Below are 23,246 nucleotides of genomic sequence, written 5' to 3'. Positions count from 1 at the left end.
CCTACACTTGGAGGGTGGATGTTCTCACGATGCTTCTGGAGGACAACAGGGCCCGGTGGGGAGGTGCCATGGCTGTGCTGAGCCCCACACTGACCAGTGGGTGTGCTTCTAGCCCCTCACACCATGACTCCCGATGCGGAGCCGCGTGGCTTTCTGCTCCAACGCGGAAACTGTAGTCTGGACAGTAATACAGACTGCAAAGTAAAGTGTGATAAGAATGATAAGCTTTCTGACCTAGCTTCGTGGGATGTTAAACAAAGTCTGGTTTTTTTTTGTTTGTTTGTTTGTTTTTAAGGCACCTGTCACAGCAGGAACCTCACCCCCTATGGGCCTGCCCTCACAGGGGCTTTCGTGCCCCAGGAAAGAACATGGTGTGAAAAACAGTAGGCTCTTAAAAGAACCAAAGTCAGATTTGCTTTTAGATTTGCTCTGTGGCCCTAAATGTCCAAAGAAGAGGGGACGATAGTCATAGCATCATAGCATTTGTGGAGAAGCAGATTGACTCAGGATTCTATTACTTAGGTTGGCATTACATATATAGAAATAAGGCACGATTGATCTGGATAATGCAAGGGCTCAAAAAAAAATTACTGCTCTTGGGTTCTTGGGGGAAAAATTGCCTATGACAGTCTCCCTAGTTAACTAGGAAAAGTAAACATGAAAAGAAGCCTCAAACCTACAGCTCTGGACCCTACTTGTACCCTGGGTGTGCGGGCATAAGGAAAGCAGCCAGGCCAGACTGAGCAGAGAGGTGAGTATAAAACACGCCATGGATTTCAAAGACTTAGAAGAAAAAGAACGTAGGGATCCCTGGGTGGCTCAGCAGTTTAGCACCTGCCTTCGGCCCAGGGCATGATCCTGGAGTCCTGGGATCAAGTCCCGCGTCGGGCTCCCTGCATGGAGCCTGCTGCTTCTCCCTCTGCCTGTGTCTCTGCCTCTCTCTCTGTGTCTCTCATGAATAAGTAAATAAGATCTTAAAAAATATATATTGGAATTAATTTGCTTCTTTTTTTTTTAAAGATTTTTATTTATTTATTTGATGGAGAGAGCACAAGCAGGGGGAGTGGGAGAGGGAGAAGCAGGCGCCCCACTGAGCAGGGAGCCCGATGTGGGGCTCGATCCCAGGACCCTGGGATCATGACCTGAGCAGAAGGAAGATGCTTATTAATCAAATGAGCCACCCAGGTGTCCCTCCCCTCTTAGTATTTAATGAAGTGAGTCGAAACTAGTAGGAAATAAAACCGGTTAAGCAAATAGAAATTGAGTGTAACTTGAAACTGTCACTATGGAACTCAGTGCAAAAGTCCTAAACCAGTTTCTGAAAAATCAGTTTTATGGGGGAAAAAAAAACAAAAAACCCAGTAAGACTTGATGGTGGGGCAGAGGGCCAAGGGAGGTAACACATTAAAATCATTGTCCAAAACTTCCCCCTTTGCTTTCTTTAAGGTAACTTTTGGTGACTAAGTGCTTAGTTTTAATGTAATCAAAATTTCTCAGTCTTAACTCCTAGGATTAGTGTTTTTTTGTGTCTTAGTTAAGAAATCCTTCTCTATTCTAAGCCGAGAAAGGTATTTATTCTTTTTAAACGTTTAAAGCTTTGTTTTGACATTTCCGTCCTTAATCCACCTGGAGTTGATTTTCCTGTGTCCTGTGAGATAGAGATGCAGTTTCTCTCCAAAATGAATAACTAGTTTTTCCTCCTTCCCACATTGCTCTGCTGCGTGTGAAAGTTTCGTGTGCCCGCTTTCTGGACTCTGTATGCCAGAGGTTAGCAGATTTTTCTAGAAAGGGTCAGAAAGCACATATTTTCAGCTGTGAGAGCCACGCATACTCGGTCGCTGGTATTCAGCGTCGCAAAAGCAGCCATAGATGACACCCAGATGAATGACTGTGGCTGGGTTCCCATAAATTTTTTTTTAATGGATACTAAAATGCAGATTTCTTTTTTTTTTTTTTTAAATGCAGACTTCATAGCACTTTCATGTGTCACCAAATATTACCCTTTAAATCTTGTTTTCAACTAGCTCATGGGCTGTATAAGAAACTAGGCAGCGGGCCAGCCCGTAGGCCGTGGCCTGTCTCACTGACCCTGCCCGATTCCACGCTGCTTTGAGTAGCTTTATGAAGAGGCCTCGTATCTGGCGATTTGGCTATTGGCCCTTCCCACTTCCGTGGAAGTCCCGTAAGCAGCTTAGTGAGCGCCACGAAAAGCCCTCTCGGGAACTAAGTAGGAGTGTCGGTGAGCAGTGAGCTCTTCTTTAATGCTTCTCAGTAAACATTTGTGGTTTCTTTCTGGAGCCATTGTGCCCCTTGTTTGTTAGATTTGTATGTGGACACTCTGGAGGTTATTCTGCTATTGGAAATACTCTGTCTTAAAGTTCTCTTCTAATTGTTGGTGGGTAGGAATGCTGTTGACTTATAACCACTTCCCTGATAAACTGTTGTTGTGTTTATTTTTATTTTTTTCTTGTTTTGAGAGATAATTATATATTTTTTTTAATTTAAATTCAATTTCCTAGCCTATAGTATAGCACCTAGCACTCATCATATCACATGCCCTCCTTAGTGCCTGTCACCCAGTTACCCCGTCCTCCCACCCGATAAATTGTTGTTTTAAAAATATGTGTTGATTCTTTTGTGTCTTCTGTAGTATAGTAGCAGCCGGATACTAACACAGAGAATATAGCGAGATACAGATACTGTTTTCACAGTATCTGTTCTCACCTCTGTTTTGGGACAGGGACATCCGGAGGTTAGGGGACTTGTCTGGGGCTGCAGGACCCGTGAGCGCCAGAGCTGGGATGCAAAGGCAGGCGTCTGGCCCAAGTCTGTGCCCTTCCCCATGAGCTGCTCCCTTGTTCCCATTGCCCTGAGGCCCTGTGGCCTTGTTCCTCCTCTCCAGGCCTCATGCTGTCCGTGCTGGTGTCTAACTGGACAGATTAGCCTGGGCCTCCCGGACGGGAGAGGGCAGTGACCGTGATAGTGGGCCACCTTCTTCCTTTCTGATTTTTAGTGACCATTCTTCCAGAATTTGTCCTTTTCTAATGATACTTACTATAGCATTTAATAAAACATTAAGAAAGCTTGATATTTTTCCCCACTATGGGGCTTTATCATGAATGGGTGTTGAATTTTATTAAATGCTTTTCCTGCATTGAGATGACTCCATTATAGTTCTTTAATTCGCTAAATGACATTTATTTTTTAAGTGATCCTTACATTCCTGAGATGAAATTCTGTGTTATCTTTTTCATCCACTGGTAGATTCTTCAGTTTTTTTTTTTTTTTAAGCTTTTTTTAAATTTATTCATGAGAGACACACACAGAAAGAGAGAGAGAGGCAGAGACACAGGCAGAGGGAGAAGCAGGCCCCATGCAGGGAGCCCGATGTGGGACTCGATCCTGGGTCTCCAGGATCACACCCTGGGCTGCAGGCGGCGCTAAACCGCTGAGCCCCCCGGACTGCCCCCATCCACTGGTAGATTATTTTGCTAATTAGTAGCGTTCTTTTTATGTTGGTGGATAAAATGGACCTGTGATTTTCTTTTACTCATATGATACTTATGTTAGTCCCAAGGTTAAAAGTGAACTGAGGAGAGTTCTTTTTCTCGTTTCTAGAAGAGATGGTAGATGGTGGAATGGTATGTTTCTTGATGGTTTGGTGGGAGTTGTGTGTAGAACCATTTGAGATGATGTTTCCTTGATGGGAAGCTCTTAGGGCACAGCTGTTATTTTTATATTATATGAGCTGGCTTTCTCTTTCTTCTTCAGTCAGTTTTGGTGTCAGTATCTTTTAAATTTTCAAGTGCCCTGGCAAAAGTTCTGCATAGAATTCTTTAAACATGTGCTTTTATTTGTAATTTAGTTTAGTTTTGTTTTGTGTTTTTATTAACAATAAGACTAATTTGTAGTTTTTCTTCCTTTTTTGAAGCAGTGTTTCCAGAAACTTGTCTGTTATTTTTAAACCATCAGTTTTTGGCTTCATTGGTCTTCTCTTTTGTATCTTTGTTCTTTTCACTGATTCCCAGTTTTCTTCATTTCCTTCCTTTATTCTCTTTGTGTTTATTCTGTTGTTCTTTTAATTTCTTAAGTTGGACTCTCACATTGCCAGTGTTTATTTAGCCTTTTTTTTTAACCTTAATATAAACTTGTTTTCTGATTACAAGTTATTGTTTTTATAAGTCAGGATTTATTCATCATCTGCCGTGCACTGGCTCTATTCCAGGAGTCTGATCAGAAATGGATGTGCAACATTATCAAATGTCTTCTTCACAGCTATTGTATATTAATAGAATTCCTAATGTTGAGCAATCTTTATGTTCCTAAAATAACCTTTGTTTGGTCATGGTCTATTATTTATCCTAAAGCAAAACTGTATTTAATTTACCAATTATTTGTTTATTTGTACGTTTTGTTTATTTTTTAGTAATATCTACACCCAGTGTCCGGCTCGAACTCACATCCCTGGGATCAAGAGTTAATCTGTTCTAGGGGACACCTGGGTGGCTCAGCAGTCGAGCATGTGCCTTTGGCTCAGGGCATGGTCCCGGGGTCCCGGGATCGAGTCCCACATCGGGCTCCCTCCATGGAGACTGCTTCTCCCTCTGCCCGTGTCTCTGCCTCTTTCTCTGTGTCTCTTATGAATAAATAAATAAAATATAAAAAAAAAAAAAGTTACATGCTCTTCTGACCGAGCCAGCCAGGCACCCCAATTTACTAATCTTTTAAAATAGAAGTCCATATTCATGTGATACTGGCCTGGAGTTTTCATGCACACGTGTGCTGCTGTTGTTAGGTGTTGGAATCAAGATTATGTTAGTTTCATATAGTTAATTTTTATAAAACTGTTTCCTGTGCCCTAGAACAGTTTGAGTTAGAGGAGTGATCTGGTTCACAGAAGCTATGGAGCCTTGGGGCTAGGTACCTTCCCTCCCTCGTGGAAGAGGTCGGTCTTCCCTGGGGGCTGGTCTCCCCAGGGCCACTGATCAGAAGCAGGAGCTCACTTCCTATTCGATGAGGCCTGAGATCCCGGTTTGCTCGGAACCCGCGTGGCTCTGTGGTCAACTGTTGCTGACTTGTCTCAGATTCCTTTGCTCCTGGCTGCAGGGCATGTGGGTCTGAGGCACGGAGCCCTGGGAGGGTCCTTCTTTAGCATGCTCTCCTGTCATTCCTTGTGCCATCCCTATCCCATCTGCACCCCAGAAGCCCCATGGTAGGGGCTCAGTGGGATCCTACGGTTGTGCAGCTGGTTTCTTCCCCTCTTTGGTTGTCTGTGGGAGGTAGGGAGGGTAGGGAGGAGCAGGTGTTTGTACATAATTATGGGCCTGTTTTCCTGCCGGCCAGGCCTCTTCCTGCCCTGGTTTGTGCTGGCAGTCCAGAGTTCTCTGGAGGCGGGCTGCTGGTATCCCGGGCCTGGTACATCGTAATAGGGCCTCTTGGAGAAAACTGCCATTTGGTTAGTCAGAGACTCTTCCTGTCACCATGCAAGTCCCTGCTCACATACCAGCTCTTCAGAGGGGCCTCCCCTGACCAGCCGGCTTCATTAGTCTTCTCGCCACCCCATCGCCCACTGGTCTCAGACGCCACCTTTATTTCCTTCCTGGTCTCAATCACTCACTGAAATTGTGTGGTTTTGGGTTGACCTTTTCAACAGCTGGAGGAGTAGAGCATACTGAGCACAAGCCAATCCCCAATCTACATCAGCAGGTCAGGTTACCATCTATAACATAGTATTGCCATCTTGGCCTTACTGCTTGCAAGGGTATTTAGGACCTGACTGTCCAGTGTTTGAATTTTCCTCTGCTCTTCCAGCCGTTGGACTCAGTCCTTATATTCATCATTGGTTCTGTGAAATGTATTTTCTGTTGAAGCACTTCTAGTTAATAGATTTGAATGTTTCTTCTTCGGTTCACATGCCAACCATAAGGTGGGTTGCATATTGCCCAGAAACTGCCTTGTAGGATTAATGGTTAATTTGGGTGTGATTATTTTGTCTGGTATTTTTAGAGCTATGAAATATGGTCAGAATTTAGGAGGCTAAATATGTAAAAATAAAACTGGAACCAGAATTAGAAGATTGTAGCAATAGGCCCAATAAAAAATGATGACTATTTTAACAAGACATTTAAAGTAGCAAATCCAATTAGTTAATAAAGGGATGGAAATGGAAAGCAAAGCAATTTAATAATCATAATGGTCATTTCCAGAGATGATAGTGAAAACTATCATAGTGAAAACAAAATACTTTTGTAGTGTATTTTTTTTAAAGATTTTATTTATTTATTTGAGAGAGAGCATGAGTGCCAGGTGGGGGGTGAGTGTGCAGAAGGAGAAGCAAACCCCCTGCTGAGAGGGGAGCTGGACATGGGGCTCGATCCCAGGACCCTGAAATCATGACCTGAGCCAAAGGCAGATGCTTCACTGAGCCACCCAGGTGCCCTTAGGGTATGTTTTTAACTTACATTTTTTGCTGCCACTGCTTGTAGCATAGAAAATGATTATAAAATGTAAAGCAAGTAAACTTTAGAGTCTTATGTCCTTTGAAAGGTACTTAAAGTGTATCTGCTTAGAGCTGCTGATGCATTAGAACCATTCAGAGAGTTTTTATTAAATATCAGTGCCAGGGCTCCTTCTCAGACCTGTTAGATCAATCTCTGGGCCAGGACCTGGCATTGGCATTTTAAAAAGTTCCCCACGCAGGAATTCAGACATCGCCATAGAACCTCTGGCCCAGCTGGCTGCTGGCCTCTGTTGGTTCCTGTGCACAGAGAGGCTCCTATCACAGTTTTTGGCTAGAAGTCTATTTTGTCTAAGAGAATGCATGGCTCTCAGGGTAGCCCCGGGCCTCCTCTTAGGATTTGCTGGGAGGCAGGTCCGCTGCTGGCCGACTCCTCAGAGCTGCTTGTCTGGGAGCGGCTGTATGTCTTCTTCTCCTCTGAAGGACAGCTTTGCAGGGTCCTGTTCTTGTGGGCACTTGGCCTCCCTCAGCCTTCGAGTGCATCATCTGCTCCCTCCAGGCCAGAAGTCTGCTGCGGTCTTAGGGCTTCCTTGGGACATGCAAGCTTTTCTCTTGCTGCCCTGAAGATTCTCTTTGCCAGTTCTGTTATAGTATGTCTGGGGAGGATCTCCCGAAGTTGAGTTTGTTTGGTGAACTTCGTGAGCTTCATGAACTTGGAGACCCAGACTCTCCCCAGACTTGGGGTAGTTTCAGCCGTTATTTCTTTATTTTTTTTTTATTTTTATTTTTTATTTTATTTTATTTATGATAGGCACACAGTGAGAGAGAGAGAGGCAGAGACATAGGCAGAGGGAGAAGCAGGCTCCATGCACCGGGAGCCTGACGTGGGATTCGATCCCGAGTCTCCAGGATCACGCCCTGGGCCAAAGGCAGGCGCCAAACCGCTGCGCCACCCAGGGATCCCCGTTATTTCTTTAAATAAGTTTTCTGCCCCCACGACCCCCTCTTCCTTCTGGCTCCAGTAATTTGCAGATTGCTTCATTTGATGGGATCCCATCGATCACCTGGACTCTCTTTACCCCCTTTATTCTTTTCGTTTTCCTTGAGCTGGATAACCTCAGATCTGTCCTGTAATTCACACATTCTTTCTTCTGTTTGGTTCTTTTTTTTTTTTAGGATTTCTATCTCTTTGTTAAACTATTCATTTTTTCCATGTATTATTTCTTTGACTTGTTGAATTGTGTGTCCATCAGGAGGGCACACAGGGAGCCAGCCACATGGTGGGGGTGCACGTGGGTAAGGCACACTGAGTGCTCGGGATGTTGTGGACCAGCAGGGGTGGGGATCCATGGGCAAGGTGTCCCCAGCAGCTTGTGGGTGGACTTCTCAGTGGGGTCTGTGGTGCAGTTGGACCTTTTCCCTTTGATGTCCTCTGAGAGTCCTGTCCACCTCTCTCCCAGCTGCTCCTGGGCCCCTAAGTCATAGGATATACATCCTGCACAGCTAGGGAGGCCAGGTGCTCCCTCACATGCTATCACTTAACCCCATAGGAGAAATTACGAGCTGAGGTCTCTCTTGGTCCTATGCTGTGCCCCATTGGAAAAGTGATGGGGGTAAAGGGTGGGTAAAGTCAGACTGTTCCTTCTCTTCCCCTCTTCAGTGTTCCTTCTCTTCCCCTCTTCGTTTTTGCTCCGATGGTGTACTGGAACTTCTTGGGGCGCTTGGGATTGCACACAGGCTCTCCGATCCATGGGTAATTGTCTCAGATGGTTCTCTGGGCCCAGCTGGAGTCTGACCCTCCCCGTCTGCCGGTTCCAGAGTGTCAGCTGCCCCATGGAGGGGCCTTCACCTCCACGGCTCAGTGGCACCCTCATGCTCTAAGCCAGCGCCAGGAGGTTGTCCTCACACAGCGAGCAAGGTTTGGGGTGGGCTGCCCCCTTGTCCTTTCTCAGGCTCTCAGATGTGGCCTGGAAACAGCTGCTTCTGAGGGTTTGTTCTGTTTTACGGTTGTTTCCTAGTTGGGTTCCAATCTTTTCATTCTGGCCAGAATCTACTTGGTATATTTTAAAAGAATTAATAGAACCTTAAAAATCTGTACCTAGAATGGATGTTAGAGATTTAAAGAACAAGAAGAACTAAAAGTTCATGGTTAGGAACTAGTAACTACTACTATTATTTTTTTTCTAAAGCATGTAATTTATTATATAACTAATAGTGAACTAGAACCTATCCTAGGAGCAAAGATCTACCTCTGTTATGTAAATATGATTCTGTTTCCGTGAATAGTCAGTGCTTCCTGTTCCTCTCATTTAGGCAAGAGGCAGCCCTCCCAGCCTAAAACAAATTGACCTCAGTGGTTGCAGCACCCTTTAAACATGGTTTACTTCTCTTAGGTTTAACCAAGAAACTATTCTTTTTTTTTTTTTTAAATTAATTTTTATTGGTGTTCAATTTACCAACATACAGAAAAACACCCAGTGCTCATCCCGTCAAGTGTCCACCTCAGTGCCCGTCACCCATTCCCCTCCAACACCCGCCCTCCTCCCCTTCCACCACCCCTAGTTCGTTTCCCCGAGTTAGGAGTCTTTATGTTCTGTCTCCCGTCCTGATATTTCCCAACATTTCTTTTCCCTTCCTTTATATTCCCTTTCACTATTATTCATATTCCCCAAATGAATGAGAACATACACTGTTTGTCCTTCTCCGATTGACTTATTTCACTCAGCATCATACCCTCCAGTTCCATCCACGTTGAAGCAAGTGGTGGGTATTTGTCGTTTCTAATGGCTGAGGAATATTCCATTGTATACATAAACCACATCTTCTTTATCCATTCATCTTTCGATGGACACCAAGAAACTATTCTTGAACCAAATAAGGTTGCAGGTAGGTGTGTTTTCTCTTAATAATAAATGGCGCATATAGAATTCAGGATCCCTTACAACTAGAAACGTGTAGTGAACGAGGAGTGGAGGGAGCTCATGTCTGCACCAGGCAGTGGGCATCCTAGGCAGCAGTGAGGGGCTGCGTACATCCCCCCCAGACTCGGGAACGAGGCTGTGAAACAGTCCTGTCGGCTACACGGCTACACTGGGGCTCCTAGTTAGCGCAGAGACAAGTGAGGTACCGAGTTCTTCATGGGATGACACAGGATCATCGTTATTTGAAGATCACAGCAGTCCACCAAGTAAATTGATCCTCAAAAGGTTAACTGGAATAAAGGTATATGATGGCCAATGTCAAAACAAATATATAAAAGTCAGTATTTTTCCTACATGTCAGCAATAGCCCGTTGAAAATAACGTGCATAAAGCTCCCCTTCAGAACTGGAAACAAAAACCTAACTTACCGAGGCACGCATTTAACAAGAAATTTATAGCAACTATTTTGAGAAGCCACAGAATTTTACCAAGAAATATAAAAAAGGCCTGGAAAAAGTCGAGAGAGTGTTACTGGATGGGAAACTCCGTATGATAGAGATGTTATTTCCCTCAACTTAGTTTATAAATTTAATGGAATGCCAATAAATATTCATTGGATGTTTTGGAGCTTGGCAAAGAATACTCCAGAGTTCCTCTGAGAGAATAAATATGTGAGAATAGCCTTTCATAAAGAAATGTTTGAAAGACCAGTCTGAGGCCAGCATTGTCATATTCTTAACTCCCGTGACTTTAAGTAGAGAGGGGACCGAGAGGGGGTCGTTGCGGCTGAGAATCTGAGTTCTGCATTTCCGCGCTGCCCGCGGGCTTTGAGTGCCCGCCCGCCTGCTCCGATCCGTGTGTGAGAAAAGGCGGGTCCTTAAGCTATTTCCAGTCTTCAGGGCCGTCAGAAAGGCCACGTGAAGAGAAGAGACATCTCTCCTGCGCTGCCCTGACCCTTGGCCGCAGCTCCAGTGACCCCAGTGGGTCTCGGGCCTGCTCACTGGTACCTGTCGCCCGTCGCTGCCCGCGGGCCCTCCTGTCCGGAGCGCGGCTAAGGGCGCGGCCTCTGGCTCTGCGCCGCGTGCTGGAGCGAGCGCCACGCACCTGCCCTCCTGCGACGCTTACCAGGCGGTGCCGAGGTCGTCGGCGGGCCAGCGGCTGCCTGCCGTCCTGCAGGACTCCTCAGGGCTGCGGAGTGGCGCGTCGCTGTGGTCCCCAGCAGTTGATCCGGTCGGTCCCATCCCCGCCTCCTAGGTGGGGAAGCGGAGGCGTGGGGTTACTTGGTCTGCGGTGGAGCCCAAGTGGCAGAGGTGGGACGTCCCCCCAGGCCATGGCACCCTGGGGACGCGCCCCTTCTCAGGCGTCCTGCTCGGCCTGGAGCACCCGGGCCCCGCTGTAGTCGCCGCCGCAAGCGCCGCGCTCACGGTCGGGTTCCCCTGGCGGCAGAGCCTGTTCTCGCTGCCGCCGCCGGGCCGGGCCGGGCCGGGTTCAGCGCCTGCACCTGCCGCCGTCGGAGCGCCGCGCTGCCCTGGTTGCTGCGTTCTTGTATTTTATGCATAGAAAGAGCATCTCGGTTCGTGAAAAATATTTGACGTCACTTGGCACAACCGTTTTTGGAAAACCGTCTGACACCGCGTCACAAAGTCGCAGACTTCCCCTGTGGCCCGCGGCGCCCCTCGTCACTGCACGTCCCGAGGGCCCCGTGCCCGCGCCTGGTTCACAGTGGACCTGCGTAAGGGCTGCCGTCGCCGCCTCTGGCTGTCATGACTGTCATGACTTACGGTTTAGCTACTCAGAAAAATCGCTTTTCCCCATCAGAGGTTGTGGTAGCCGCAGGCCCCGAACAGCCCGAGTGCCCAGCAGCCGCGTGGGGACGTGAGCCGCGGGTTGCTCCCGTGGCGGAGTCGCACCTGCACCGCGGGGCTGCGCACACACGTGCTCCGAGCTCGGTTGAGCAGGAGAGGCCGACGGCGCCGGGCGGGGGGCAGGTGCGCACGGAGGGTCGCGTGGCGGCGGCGGCGACCCAGCCGGGGGCTGCAGACTCGCTTTATCATTTTGTTACCCGGTGACGGTGGACGTGCTGCTCCGGATGCGCAAGACGGTTAAAACACGCGGGGCCAGCCTGCTTCGTCTGGCGTGACCCGCGCGAGAGGTGCGTGCTCGGTGTCCAGAGAAGCCGGGCGAACGACACGCTCCCCACACCGACTCCGTCCGTCTCCGCGTTCCTCTCGCAACTTGGACGCGGCGATCCTCGGCCTGTGAAGAAAATGAACTCTTGGCAGCTCGTGTATAAATCACTTCCTGAGGTCATGGGAGAGTGTGTTATTGAAAGCAAATATTCTCACTCGCTGATTTACTATTCCCTCTGCGCACCCCGCATCCATCAGGCCTTTGTGTATTGGGTTTGCTTAACGTCGGGTCGAGTGCTGCTCAGGCGTGTGGCGACCCTCGCGTCCGGCGACTGGGCGGAGGGCAGCGCGCAGGTGCCACCCCCTGCCCTTGTGCCCGAAGTCTGCTTCTGAGAGGCTTGTAGCAGTGTCGGGGCTCACGCTTGTAGGGCATTATTTATAAAACAGTACTTGTTTCTCCTAAGCACTGCGATTGAAAGGTAAAGAAACAAACTTTTTAGTTCATAGCATTTATTTAAATGACTCAGAATAAATCACTGTAAACCTGAAAATCACCATAGACACAAATGCTCACATTTCTGGGGACAAGTGTGTGTGTGGTCAACGCAAAGTCCCAGAAGTAAGTAACTGTTCACCTGAAAAATCTTGGAAAATCACTGTTTCTAAAGCACACGTGTGAAGCGGCCAGCCAAACGCTGAAACGCTTTGTCGGAGGCCTTCCTGCCAGAAGGCAGCTGAGTAAATAGTCTGCAGCCTGCACGAGAAGCAGGAGGCCCAGGAGGCCGCAGGAGGGTGGGGGCGGGTCCCCGGGGGACACTCTCCGCTGCCACCCTGGCAGGCCTCCCCCGGGGGAAGGGGTGCCGGGGCAGGGGTGCCGCAGAGCACCGCTACAGCTGGTCCTGCCCGGCCCAGAGCAGAACCACAGGTCTTCCAGGAAAGAGTTCTGAGATCTAATTTCATGGTAGTGGTTATTTATGTTTATCGGGTGGAGATGGGAAAGGGAAGGTGTCAGTAAGGAAGGTGTATTTTTGATGAAAGAATCTGTCCATCCGAAGCCGGACATAGCAACTTGTGAGTTGGTGCTGACACCGTGTAAATGTGTTCTTTTGGAACACACCGGAGCACTCAGAACACGCCTGACCCAGACTCTTTTGTAGCTGACAAGTTAGCTTGAGGTAAAAGAGCTGCATCACGGCCAGTGAGGCTTGCAGTTTTGTTCTTCGTGTCGGATAAATTTATGATAACGGTTAACGTTTATTGAAGGTTTACTATGTGCGAGGCACTGAGCTGCTTATTTTATATTATCCCATTTAATCTCACCTGCAGGATAAATATTATGATTTCCATTTTATTGTGATGAAACCGAGGTACAGAGAGGTCAAGTCAAGCTCCAGGGCCATAAAGTTAGGAGGTGGTGAAGCCAGATGGGCACCAGCTTTGTACCTGCCAAGCACATGCTCCAGACCTCTCACGGCGTTTCCCCAAAGTCTTCCTACATTCTAGGTTGTTTGAAGTAGTATTTTGCGTAATGATACAGTTTCATTATTTTTTGCTCTTCTGTTTCCAGAAATTAAGCATATTTCATATGACTCATTCCTATGTGGTGAATATGGTAGTAGATTCTCATATTTTATTATACATATTAAAAGTCTATAAAGTAAGGGTTTATAGTGGTTATGTTTGTCTGGAAATTTGCTGATGTAGCTGCATGGGCTATATATAAATCAGCCTATCATCAGAGACGTGTAGGTGTGCTTTTGAAGCAAATAATCACTGACTTTACCCCACTCTGCCATGTTCATTTAAATGAAAGCTTTCTAAAAGGAAAAAAAGCCGGAATTTTGGTGTTTGGCGGCACTGTGTTTGCAGCAATAATAAAAGTCTCTCTTGACTGTCATAATCACAGCCCAAATGCATTTTGTTTTGGATTCTTAATCCCTTAAAAATAAAGTTATAAATTTAAGATTAGTTACTAATTCAGCTTGGTGCTGTGATACTGAACTATGGGGGAGTTTGACAGGGTGACCTAGAATAGGAGGGAGCTTGGCCAGTTAACCCCTCTGTGTCTTGGTCTACCTTGTAACTCACCAGTTTTATTGGACATTTACAAATATTAACCCCCCATCCTGAGTTCTGTACCTTGAACAGTTTTGTATCAGACTCAACATAATGCCAAATACATGGGAATTAATAAGCATTATGAATATGTTTTACTGGAATTTTGTTTAATTTTTTAAAGGTTTATTCATTTGTTTGGGAGGAGCGAGCACGTGCATGCGCAAGTTGGGGTGTGGCAGGGAGAGAGAGAATCGCAAGCAGACTCTGTATTAAATGCAGAGCCTGATGCAGGGCTCGATCTCATGACCCTGAGATCATGACCTGGGCTGAAATCAACAGTCAGATGCTCATTGCCTGAGCCCCCCAGGCACCTCTGAATGTTTTAGTAGAATTTTAAATCGTTCAGCTAAGTTAATGAGAGATTTACTAATCTGTGTACAGTAAAGACAACACTTTTTCCTCCATAAGTCGTTTTTTGTTGTCTGGAATTCATTTTAGTCATTTGCCATTTTATTTTAAAGGCCTTTGTGTGGCCACTAACTTTTCTTCAGCTTAAGCTTATTTTGAGACAACTTTGACTCACGTGCCGTTGCAAGAAATAATGAGGATTTCCCACGTAGGCAGTTTCTCCCACGGATGGCATCTTGTAAAGCCATAGTACAGATCACACCCAGGATATCCACCTTGATACAGTCGAATACACAGCAGTTCCAACACCACAAAGGTCCTTCTTACTGCCTTTACAGCCACACTTTTCCCTCTCTCCCACCTCACCCTTCCTCAGCCCATAGCAACCACTAACTATTCTCCATTTTTATAGTGTTGTCATTTCAAGAACATTTTTTTAAAGATTTTATTTATTTATTCATGAGAGACACAAAGAGGCAGAGACACAAGCAGAGGGAGAAGCAGGCTCCATGCAGGGAGCCTGATGAGGGACTTGATCCCAGGACTCCAGGATCACTCCCTGGCCCTAAGGCAAGCGCTAAACCGCTGAGCCACCCAGGTATCCCCAGCAAGAACGTTCTTTAATTGGCATCATAGAGCATGTAGTCTTTGGAGCTTGGCTGCTTTCATTCAGCGTAACTGTCTGGAGATCCATCCAGGTGGTTGTATGAATCAGCGGTTCATTCCTTTTCATTGCCAAGTAGTGTTCTGTGGTGTGAGTGCAGCACAGATCATTTAACTGTTCACCTGCTGAAGAGCATCTGGGTTGTTTCCAGTTTGGGGCTGCTCTGATTACAGCCTCTATAAACATCATGTACAGGCTTCATGTGAACGTGACTTTTTATTCCTCTGGGATAAGTGTCCAGGAGTATGGTTGCTAGGTCAGATGCTAGTTGCATGCTAGCTTTTAAAGAAACTGCCATACTATTTTCCATAGGAGCTGTACCATTTTACACTCCTACCAGCCATGTACAAGTAGTCAAGTTTCTCTGCATCCTCACCAGCATGTGGTGGTGTCACTATTTTTTAAAAGCCATCCTGGTGGACACCGAGGTGTCCATCAAAAGATGAATGGATAAAGAAGATGTGGTTTATGTATACAATGGAATATTACTCAGCAATTAGAAACGACAAATACCCACCATTTGCTTCAACGTGGATGGAACTGGAGGGTATTATGCTGAGTGAAGTAAGTCAATCGGAGAAGGACAAACAGTGTATGTTCTCATTCATTTGGGGAATATGAATAATAGTGAAAGGGAATATAAAGGAAGGGAAAAGAAATGTTGGGAAATATCAGGAAGGGAGACAGAACATAAAGACTCCTAACTCGGGGAAACGAACTAGGGGTGGTGGAAGGGGAGGAGGGCGGGTGTTGGAGGGGAATGGGTGACGGGCACTGAGGTGGACACTTGACGGAATGAGCACTGGGTGTTTTTCTGTATGTTGGTAAATTGAACACCAATAAAAATTAATTAAAAATAAAAAAAAAAAAGCCATCCTGGTAATGATATCTAACTGTGGCTTTAATTTCAATTGCCCTAATAAGATAACATCTTTTCATGTGTTTATTGGTCATCTCTGTATCCTTTTTTGGTGCAATGTTTGTTTCTGTCTCTTGGATTGTTTGCTTTTTTGCTGTTGAGTTTTGAGGGTGTAGATATTTTAGATACTAGTGCTTTGTCAGATACATGGTTTCGAAATATGTACTCTTACTCTCTAATTTGTCTTTCAACCTCTCAACAGGGTCTTCCGCACAGCAAAAGATTTAAGTTGTGATAGAGTCTACTTTATCAGTTTTTCCTTTAATGAATCATGTTTTTGGTGTCCAGTATGAGAACTCTTTGCTTGGCCTTAAATTCCAAAGATTTTCTCTCTTTTCTTAAAAGTTTTATAATTTTACATTTTGTATTTGAGTCCATGATCCATTTTGAGTTGATTTTTATATAAGGTAGGAGACTCAGGTCAAGGTTCCTTTTTTCCCTGTAAATATCCAGTTGTTCCAATGCCACATGTTGAAAGGCTCTGTTTCCTTCATTGAATTGCTTTTGCACCTTTGTCAAAAATCAGTTGGGCAGAGGTGCTTGGGTGGCTCAGGTGGTTAAGCGGGTGACTTTGGCTCAGGTTATGATCTTGAGGTCCTGCGATTGAGCCCCATATCGGGCTCCCTGCTCAGCGAGGAGTCTGCTTCTGCCTCTCCCTCTACCCTACCCCCTGCTTGTGCTCTCTCTGTCTCTCTTTCAAATAAATAAAAATCTTAAAAAAAAAAAATCAGGCCTATTTGTGAGGGTCTATTTCTGGATTCTTCATTCTGTTCCATTGGTCTATGTGTCTATCCTGCCAATACCATACAGCCTTGATTACTGTAGCTACATAGTAAGTCCTGAAATTGGATAGACTATTTGCTCCCTCTTTATTCTTTTTTAAAAACACTGTTTTAATTATTCTAGTTCCCTTGCCTTCCCTTATAAATTTTAGGGTAATCTTATATTTCCTAAACATTTGGTTGGTATTTTTTTTTTTAAAGATTTTATTTATTGATTCGTGAGAGACACAGAGAAACAGAAACACAGGCAGAGGGAGAGGCAGGCTCCCTTTGGGGATCCTGATGTGGGACTTGATCCCAGGACCCCCAGTCCCTGGTTGGGACTTTGATAGGAATTTTGTTAAACTTGTGTATCAATTTGGGGAGAATTGACATCTTTACAATATTTGAATTTTGCAGTTGAAGAACATTTATATGTCTCCATTTGTTTAGGTCTGCTTTGATTTCTTTCATCCACATTATGTACTTTCCAGTACACAAGTTCTATACATATTTTGTTAGATTCATACCTAGGTATTTTTCTCTTTTGATTACATATATAATTATAGATAACACTGTATTTTAAAATTCAGTGTCCATGTGTTGATGGTATGTAGAGATAGAATTGATTTTTGTATGTTTATCTTGTATCCTGCAACCTTGCCTTATTAGTTTATGAGTTTTACCTTTCATTTCTCCTCCTGTTTATTTAACATTTTCTGTTAAATTTTCTGTGTGCCAGGCATTATGCTAAGGCTTTCCGTATGCTTGCCAAAGTTCAGTAGGTAGTGGAGCTAGAATCTTGACAGGTAGATTACTTAGTCACTGCCTTTGTTTGACAAAGGAGAAACCTTTGCCAAAAAGGAGAACCTATATGGGCCACAGTGGATCCAGACAGGGTTCCTGCTCTCCTGGAGCCTACAATCTAAAGCTGGCATTAGAAGTAACACAAATGGTTAAATAAGTTAATAAAACAAGGTCATTATAATTTAATTAACAGCATTTGACTCATACTGTAAGTGGGTAAAGCTGTAAAACTTTTACCAGGATTGGCAGCATCCAGGGAGGGCTTCCTAAACAATGTCCATGTCCTAGGAAAGGTTTTCCAAGAGCCCAACTACTCATTGCTTATCAACTTACATCAATTTTTGAAATTCAGAGCGGTCTGTGATAAAAAAAAAAAAAAAAAAAGCTCATATGAAGAGAATTCCTGACTAACATTGAATGAAGTTCTCCAGTTGCCTGTCTCCTTCCCTTCTTTGCTTGCTGCTCTGTGGGCACCCCCTCCACCGCCCCTATACCAGTGATTCTCACTGAAGGCACCAGGCCTCCTTGATGTCTGTCCAGCCAGCTCCGTCCAGCCCTTATCCAGTGGGCTCTCTGCCCAGCTTGGTGCTGCCCACCATGCCTTCCTCTGCAAACCTCCCACCCCTTCACCTCCATAGCAGCAATTCTCCTCCTCTCTGTAGGAGGAAAAAACTCACCTCTTTTCGCCAGTGAGGTGGGTTGCAGAGTCATTTGACATGGAAAGTAGGTCCATTCAAGGAGGGAGATGCAGGGTCAGGTCCCCTTTCTGCTAGTCATCAGTGTCCTTGAGCTTTGGTAACCATAGTTTCTGGTCAGTTTCTGGTTGGTCGGGAGATAAATCTTACCGTATAGAGATTTGCTTCTCTGACAGCCTGCCAGGTAAAGACCCCTGCACCTTTGAGAAGGGAGGGTGTGGACCCTCCTTGTGCACAGTGTACTGCTCGCACGGCGCTTTGCACAAGTGGAAAGTGGGTCCTGAGCCAGTACTGTCCAACCCTCCCCCTCCATGTCTTTCCTCCCTCAGCATGTCCTCGTTCTGCCCTAGGAGTGAGGATGTTTACTTCTCTTTCCGTTTTCCCCACTGACTGTAGGAGAAATTGCTTGTCTTTGAGTCAGCATGGAAGAAGGAGAAGGACATAGTTTCCAAGGAGATAGAGAAGCTGCGTGTGTCCATCCAGACCCTGTGCAAGAGTGCGCTCCCCCTGGGGAAGATCATGGACTACATCCAGGAGGACGTAGACGCCATGCAGAATGAGCTGCAGCTGTGGCACAATGAGAATAAGCAGCACGCCGAGGCCCTGCAGAAGGAGCAGAGGTCAGTGGGGGTGGGGGCGGCAGAGGGACGCCTCCCAGGAGACCACCACCCTTCCCACAGGAAGTGTTTCCCTTCTGCATTCACATCTCAGAGTGCACATCTTTGTAGCAGTTAAGAAAGACTTGGAGTTAACGTTCATGCGCAACTAGATACAGGCAATAAAAAATACAGGGGCCTTTGCAGTATGGGTATTATTTTTATATGTGTTTTCTCAGAATTCCCAAAGTTTGGTAACTGTTTATACTTTGAAAGTATTTTAATTTTTTGCTCTAAAAGAAATTAATGCTGGTGAGCCTATTTTGAAATTGCTACTGTAAAGGAAATACAATAACCACTAAAAACTTTCCCTATTTTAGGGAAATGTTTGATGTTCTGTATTTATAATCAGGGAATCGGGAATGCCTGAAACTGTATCAGTTGCTAAGGGTTTGTCAGGAAACGATCTGAGTGGACAAGTGCTAGGTCTGTAAACCACATGGTAAATGCTGTGTGATAGCAAACCTGCATTCTTTATTAGTAGTCTGCTTATTCTTAAAAAAAAGTCCCTTAAAAGTTTAAATGTTCAGCATGAAAGGAATTAGAAAATCACCGAGAACTGTTTGGTGCCGAGTCCAGCATGGTGATTTGTTGGCACTTCCTACAGAGGATTGAAGATACTGAAAAGCCACACTAGGTGCTTGTTCCTCACAGAACCTGAGTTTGCTTTGTGGCAGGATGATTGGGAACAATCACTCTTTTTGTTTTTTTGTTTTGTTTTTTATATAGAGTCTTAAAAAAAAATTTATTAGAACTCACAATTGGATGGAAGGGGCAGAGGGAGAGGGAGAAACAGACTCCCCGGCTGAGCAGGGAGCCCCATGCAGGGCTTGATCCCAGGACCCTGAGATCATGACCTGAGCCGAAGGCAGACGCTTCACCAACTGAGCCACCCAGGCCCCCCCATTCTTTCCGAAGAATGTTCTAGATTTTTCCTGGCAGGTAACAAGCACTGAAAGGCCTCATGCCTTGAACACATGAGTCAGGGGGCATCCATGGGGAAGCCCTGGAAGCTGGACGAGCTTCTCCCAGAGGAAGGTGGGGCACCTGTCGGGCTGCCCAGAGGCGGCGGCCCTTGGTGGCTGCGCCGTTCCCCTCCCTGCTGTCCCAGGGTTCTCTGCAAAATGTGATGTGAGGACTTGAATATTCAGCTCCTCTGTGTAATTGCATGTTGGACTCTGGGCTGTGGGGTGGTGAAATATGTTTTTCACAGGTGTGAGGTCCTCATCCCTTTCCATCATTATCAGAGTATGGTTGTATTTTGACCCTTTGTCTTTGGATGCTGTGAATACCTTACTTTTGTCTTCCTTTGTTGTTTTAACGAGGAAGCAAAGCTAAGCCGAGACCAGATACTCACGAGCCCCTGTGTTTCCCATCAGCATCACGGACTGCGCGGTGGAGCCCTTGAAGGCCGAGCTGGCTGAGCTGGAGCAGCTGATTAAGGACCAGCAGGACAAGATCTGCGCCGTGAAGGCCAACGTCCTGAAGAACGAGGAGAAGATTCAGAGGATGGTGTACAGCATCAATCTGAGTTCAAGAAGGTGAAAGCTCAGACGTTTCAAAAGCTGGAAATCTTCCTCAGTCTGACAATAAAAAGGAAGATAGCATGCCAGTACTCTTTTAAGTGCAGTTTCCTAAGAAAATGAAGTTTTCAGCGTCGTCCACCCGATGTGCGGTCTCAAAGCTCCGCACTTGAGACCGCAGGCACGCCCATGTGTGGAGGGGCCATGCGTCCGCACCTTCCTCCAGTGGGGTATCGCCATTCAGACGCGTGGTCTGCGTGTGTGCAGCGGCCTGTCCTGCTCAGTCCTGTGCCAGGATCCTCTAGCAGGTGAGTGGTGGTGGCGTGCCAGGGGACCGGCGGCCTTGCTTTCAGGTCTTAGGTCTGGTGACCGGACCCTGCGTGGAGCAGGTAGAGGATGACTGCTCCTGGTGGGCACTTGCAAGTCGAATGGGGCCTGAAAATGAGTCCGCTCCATTTTGAGTTTGCTTCCCCTTGGAGAGGGTTCACTTCAGGCTGTATCTCTATAAAGTACACGTGAGTTTCTTTGGCAGTTTCTCCTCAGCCCCTACGGCCTCTGGCTTCTGTGTCCTGCCTTAAAGTTCATTCATTTAAGGAGATTTTAGTATGTCCTTCGTGGACATTTGCCCCAGGGTGTTCCCCAGGTAGGGAGCAGTGACTCCGGGGGGCTTGCACTCGCCTGCGCCCACGGCCTTGGCATCCTGCCTGGTCCTCCCCTAGACGTGCGATCCTAAGAGGCGGGTAGCTCGGGGCAGACAGCTGAAGGGAGGCTTCAGGGGACGCACTGATTTGCAACATTTTTTTTTGATGTTACCATTTTTTTTGGAAATTGTTTTTTAAAGCAAGGGTTTTTTTTAGAACATGGTTTATATTTAGTTTTTCACTCACATATGGTGTTGTAAATACTTAGGAAAGTCTTAAGTTTGTATATAAAGGATTCCAGTGTTTGGAGACATACAGGTCGTAGGGTCTGGGTCCTGATACTGTTATTTCTAGATATTTATTGTGCAAACCACACGGTGCCATTTAAATGTTAGAATTGCCTGAGAAAGTTCTGCTTCTTTAAGGATTAGCACAGATGGCACAGGTTAGGTTTCCTTACTGTGATTTCCAGAATAAATCCTTTTCTAAGGTGGTTGTATGATTTTCCAAGCTGAGTAAGTTCAAGATCAGCTTATGAAGCTCTGCCGTTCTGACACGTTGGCCACTTTGTCATTTCTACCGTGCACCATAAAATTGTTTGATCAGATCGCACTGAATGCATTATTGGAGGTGGGAGGGGTGTCAGTTCACGAGTCCCCCATATACTTCTCTCTTTTCTTCTGAGTTGAACGACTTAGCCACAACCCTCATTTGACCGTTTTGCTTCAAGATGTGTCTGCCTTTTATGAATTTGTACATACGAATAGAATTGTTGTTGAAAAAAAAAACTGCATACATTTTATGTGAGTAGAATTTTGTATGAAAGTTTATCAAATTGTATCATAAAATTTATTTTTATTTTATACGTAAATCATTAAAAACAATCACATATTTTTTCTATAAGTGTATGGATTGTGCGATTCAGTTCACAGCTGGAAAAACATAAGCATTTGGATTTTTTTATCTTCGAACGCGTATATTTTTGTTTTTCTTGTGAAGAAAGTTCAGGGAAATTGATCTTTTCATTCATATCGTGACACTTCTCTCTCTTCTGTATAAATTGAAGTTTTATAAGACAGGTAAGCATTTGTCAGAAATTTCAAGGTCATTCACGAAGTTACAGACCCTCTCCGTGTGTGATTATTACGGCATCGTATCAGAGACGCGTTAAATGCTGATGTTACTTGTTGCTTTGAGAAAATACACAAAGGGGATTAGTAAGCCCTTTCCTCTACTTTGGCTTGGACATTTCCAGGAGGGCTGAAGTCACACTGCAGGAATTTTAATTTAAAAGTTGAACTGATGTTCATTTACATTCAAAGAAAATGTGTCAACCTTTGGGAAAAACATTCAGGACTAAAATGTGAGCTTTCTGGCCTGATATTCATGCTTATTTTTCTTTTCAATAAGCAACTTAAACAAATACTGATGACAAATCTGTGAAGAGAGATGATGTCAGTTAGTGACCCCAAGTGCAGCTTAGGATGTTGGGTGGTCTGGAGCCCCATCCTGCATCCTGACAGGTGCCCCCGGAGCGTGCTTGCACTTCTCTGCTGAGCTGCGCTGAGCTGACTGGGTCTGTCCTCTGTTGGTGCGCCGTGTCCGGGCGCTCGAGCGAACTCAAGGGCACCAGGGCCGAGGCCAGGTGTGGACGAGCAGGGCCACGTGAGGGGCCCCGGGCTCAGGATGGCCAGTTTGCTGGAGCTGCCACGAGAACCGGCTTCCGAGGAGGCCACGCGCAACGAGACCAGGTGCTCAGGCGTGCCCACCGTGAGGGAGGACAGTCCACGCACACCTGGACTTCGTGCCCAGCTCCGGAATCTTCCCCCACACCCAGCCAGCGCTGTGGGGAGCGGCTTGCCGCAGTCATCGTGCCTCCCGAGGAGCCGACCATAGCCTCCTGGGCGGGCTTCAGCGCGGTCGGCCGTAGCAGAGGGTGGGAGTGAGATGGGCAGCCGCGTGAGGCCCTCCGCTGAGGCGGGAGGGAGGGCCTGCCCTGTCAGGACCCGGGGGAGGCCGCGCCCTGCTCTTGGGCTCCGGGTGGAACTGTCCTGTGTGCACTTTATTAATAAAATGATTTATATTTTCCCAAAAGGTGTTCTGATAAGTAGTTTATACCAGCCTTACAGTGGGGCACACGTGAGGCCCCCAAACAAATCCCTGCTTTGCTTGTCTTGAGTGTTTTCATAAAGGGAGGATTCTTAACTTGGCTAGAGAAAGGAAGTTTAAAAGGTTTTTAAACTGTAACATTTTTAAAGTCCATATGCAGAGCTGAGTTCCAGGTTAATGATCAGCTCCGTCACCCAAGCACGTGGGTCTCTCTGGTAAGAACGTGGGGTTCGAACGGTGAAGTCCGTAAATTGCAAGGAGGCTGTGCCCCGTTAGGCAGGGAGGGGTCGGGGCTTTGTAAGCAGGTGCGGTCCCAACGCCCTCTGCTCTTCTGCCTGCTTTCAGCTCAGGTCATGACCCCGGGGTCCTAGGGTCGAGCCCCTTGGGCTCCCTGCTCAGCGGGCAGCCTGCGTCTCCCTCTGCCCCTCACCCCTGCTCGTGCTCCCTCGCTCACTCTCAAATAAAATATTTTTTTAAAAAAGGAAAGTTAAAAAAAAA

The 23,246-nt window shown here is 46.1% G+C and overlaps 1 protein-coding gene across 4 annotated transcripts in view; it reads left to right on the top strand.

Moving 5' to 3' along the window:
* TRAF3IP1 (TRAF3 interacting protein 1) overlaps positions 1 to 22,733 on the top strand; it is a 60,597-nt gene extending 37,864 nt beyond the window's left edge. For all 4 annotated transcript variants that reach the window (XM_025984350.2, XM_025984346.2, XM_025984348.2 and 1 more), the window contains 2 exons: positions 18,216 to 18,439; positions 19,855 to 22,733. In XM_025984350.2, coding sequence (XP_025840135.1) covers positions 18,216 to 18,439; positions 19,855 to 20,020 — 390 coding nt within the window. In that variant the 3' untranslated portion in view covers positions 20,021 to 22,733. The remainder of the gene's footprint in view (positions 1 to 18,215; positions 18,440 to 19,854) is intronic.
* The last annotated feature ends 513 nt before the right edge of the window (positions 22,734 to 23,246 follow it).

This window comes from Vulpes vulpes, chromosome 9, assembly GCF_048418805.1.
Source record: "Vulpes vulpes isolate BD-2025 chromosome 9, VulVul3, whole genome shotgun sequence".
Classification (NCBI taxonomy): Eukaryota; Metazoa; Chordata; class Mammalia; order Carnivora; family Canidae; genus Vulpes; species Vulpes vulpes.
Note: the sequence above shows the minus strand (reverse complement) of the source record. Positions and strands in the feature narration are given on the sequence as shown.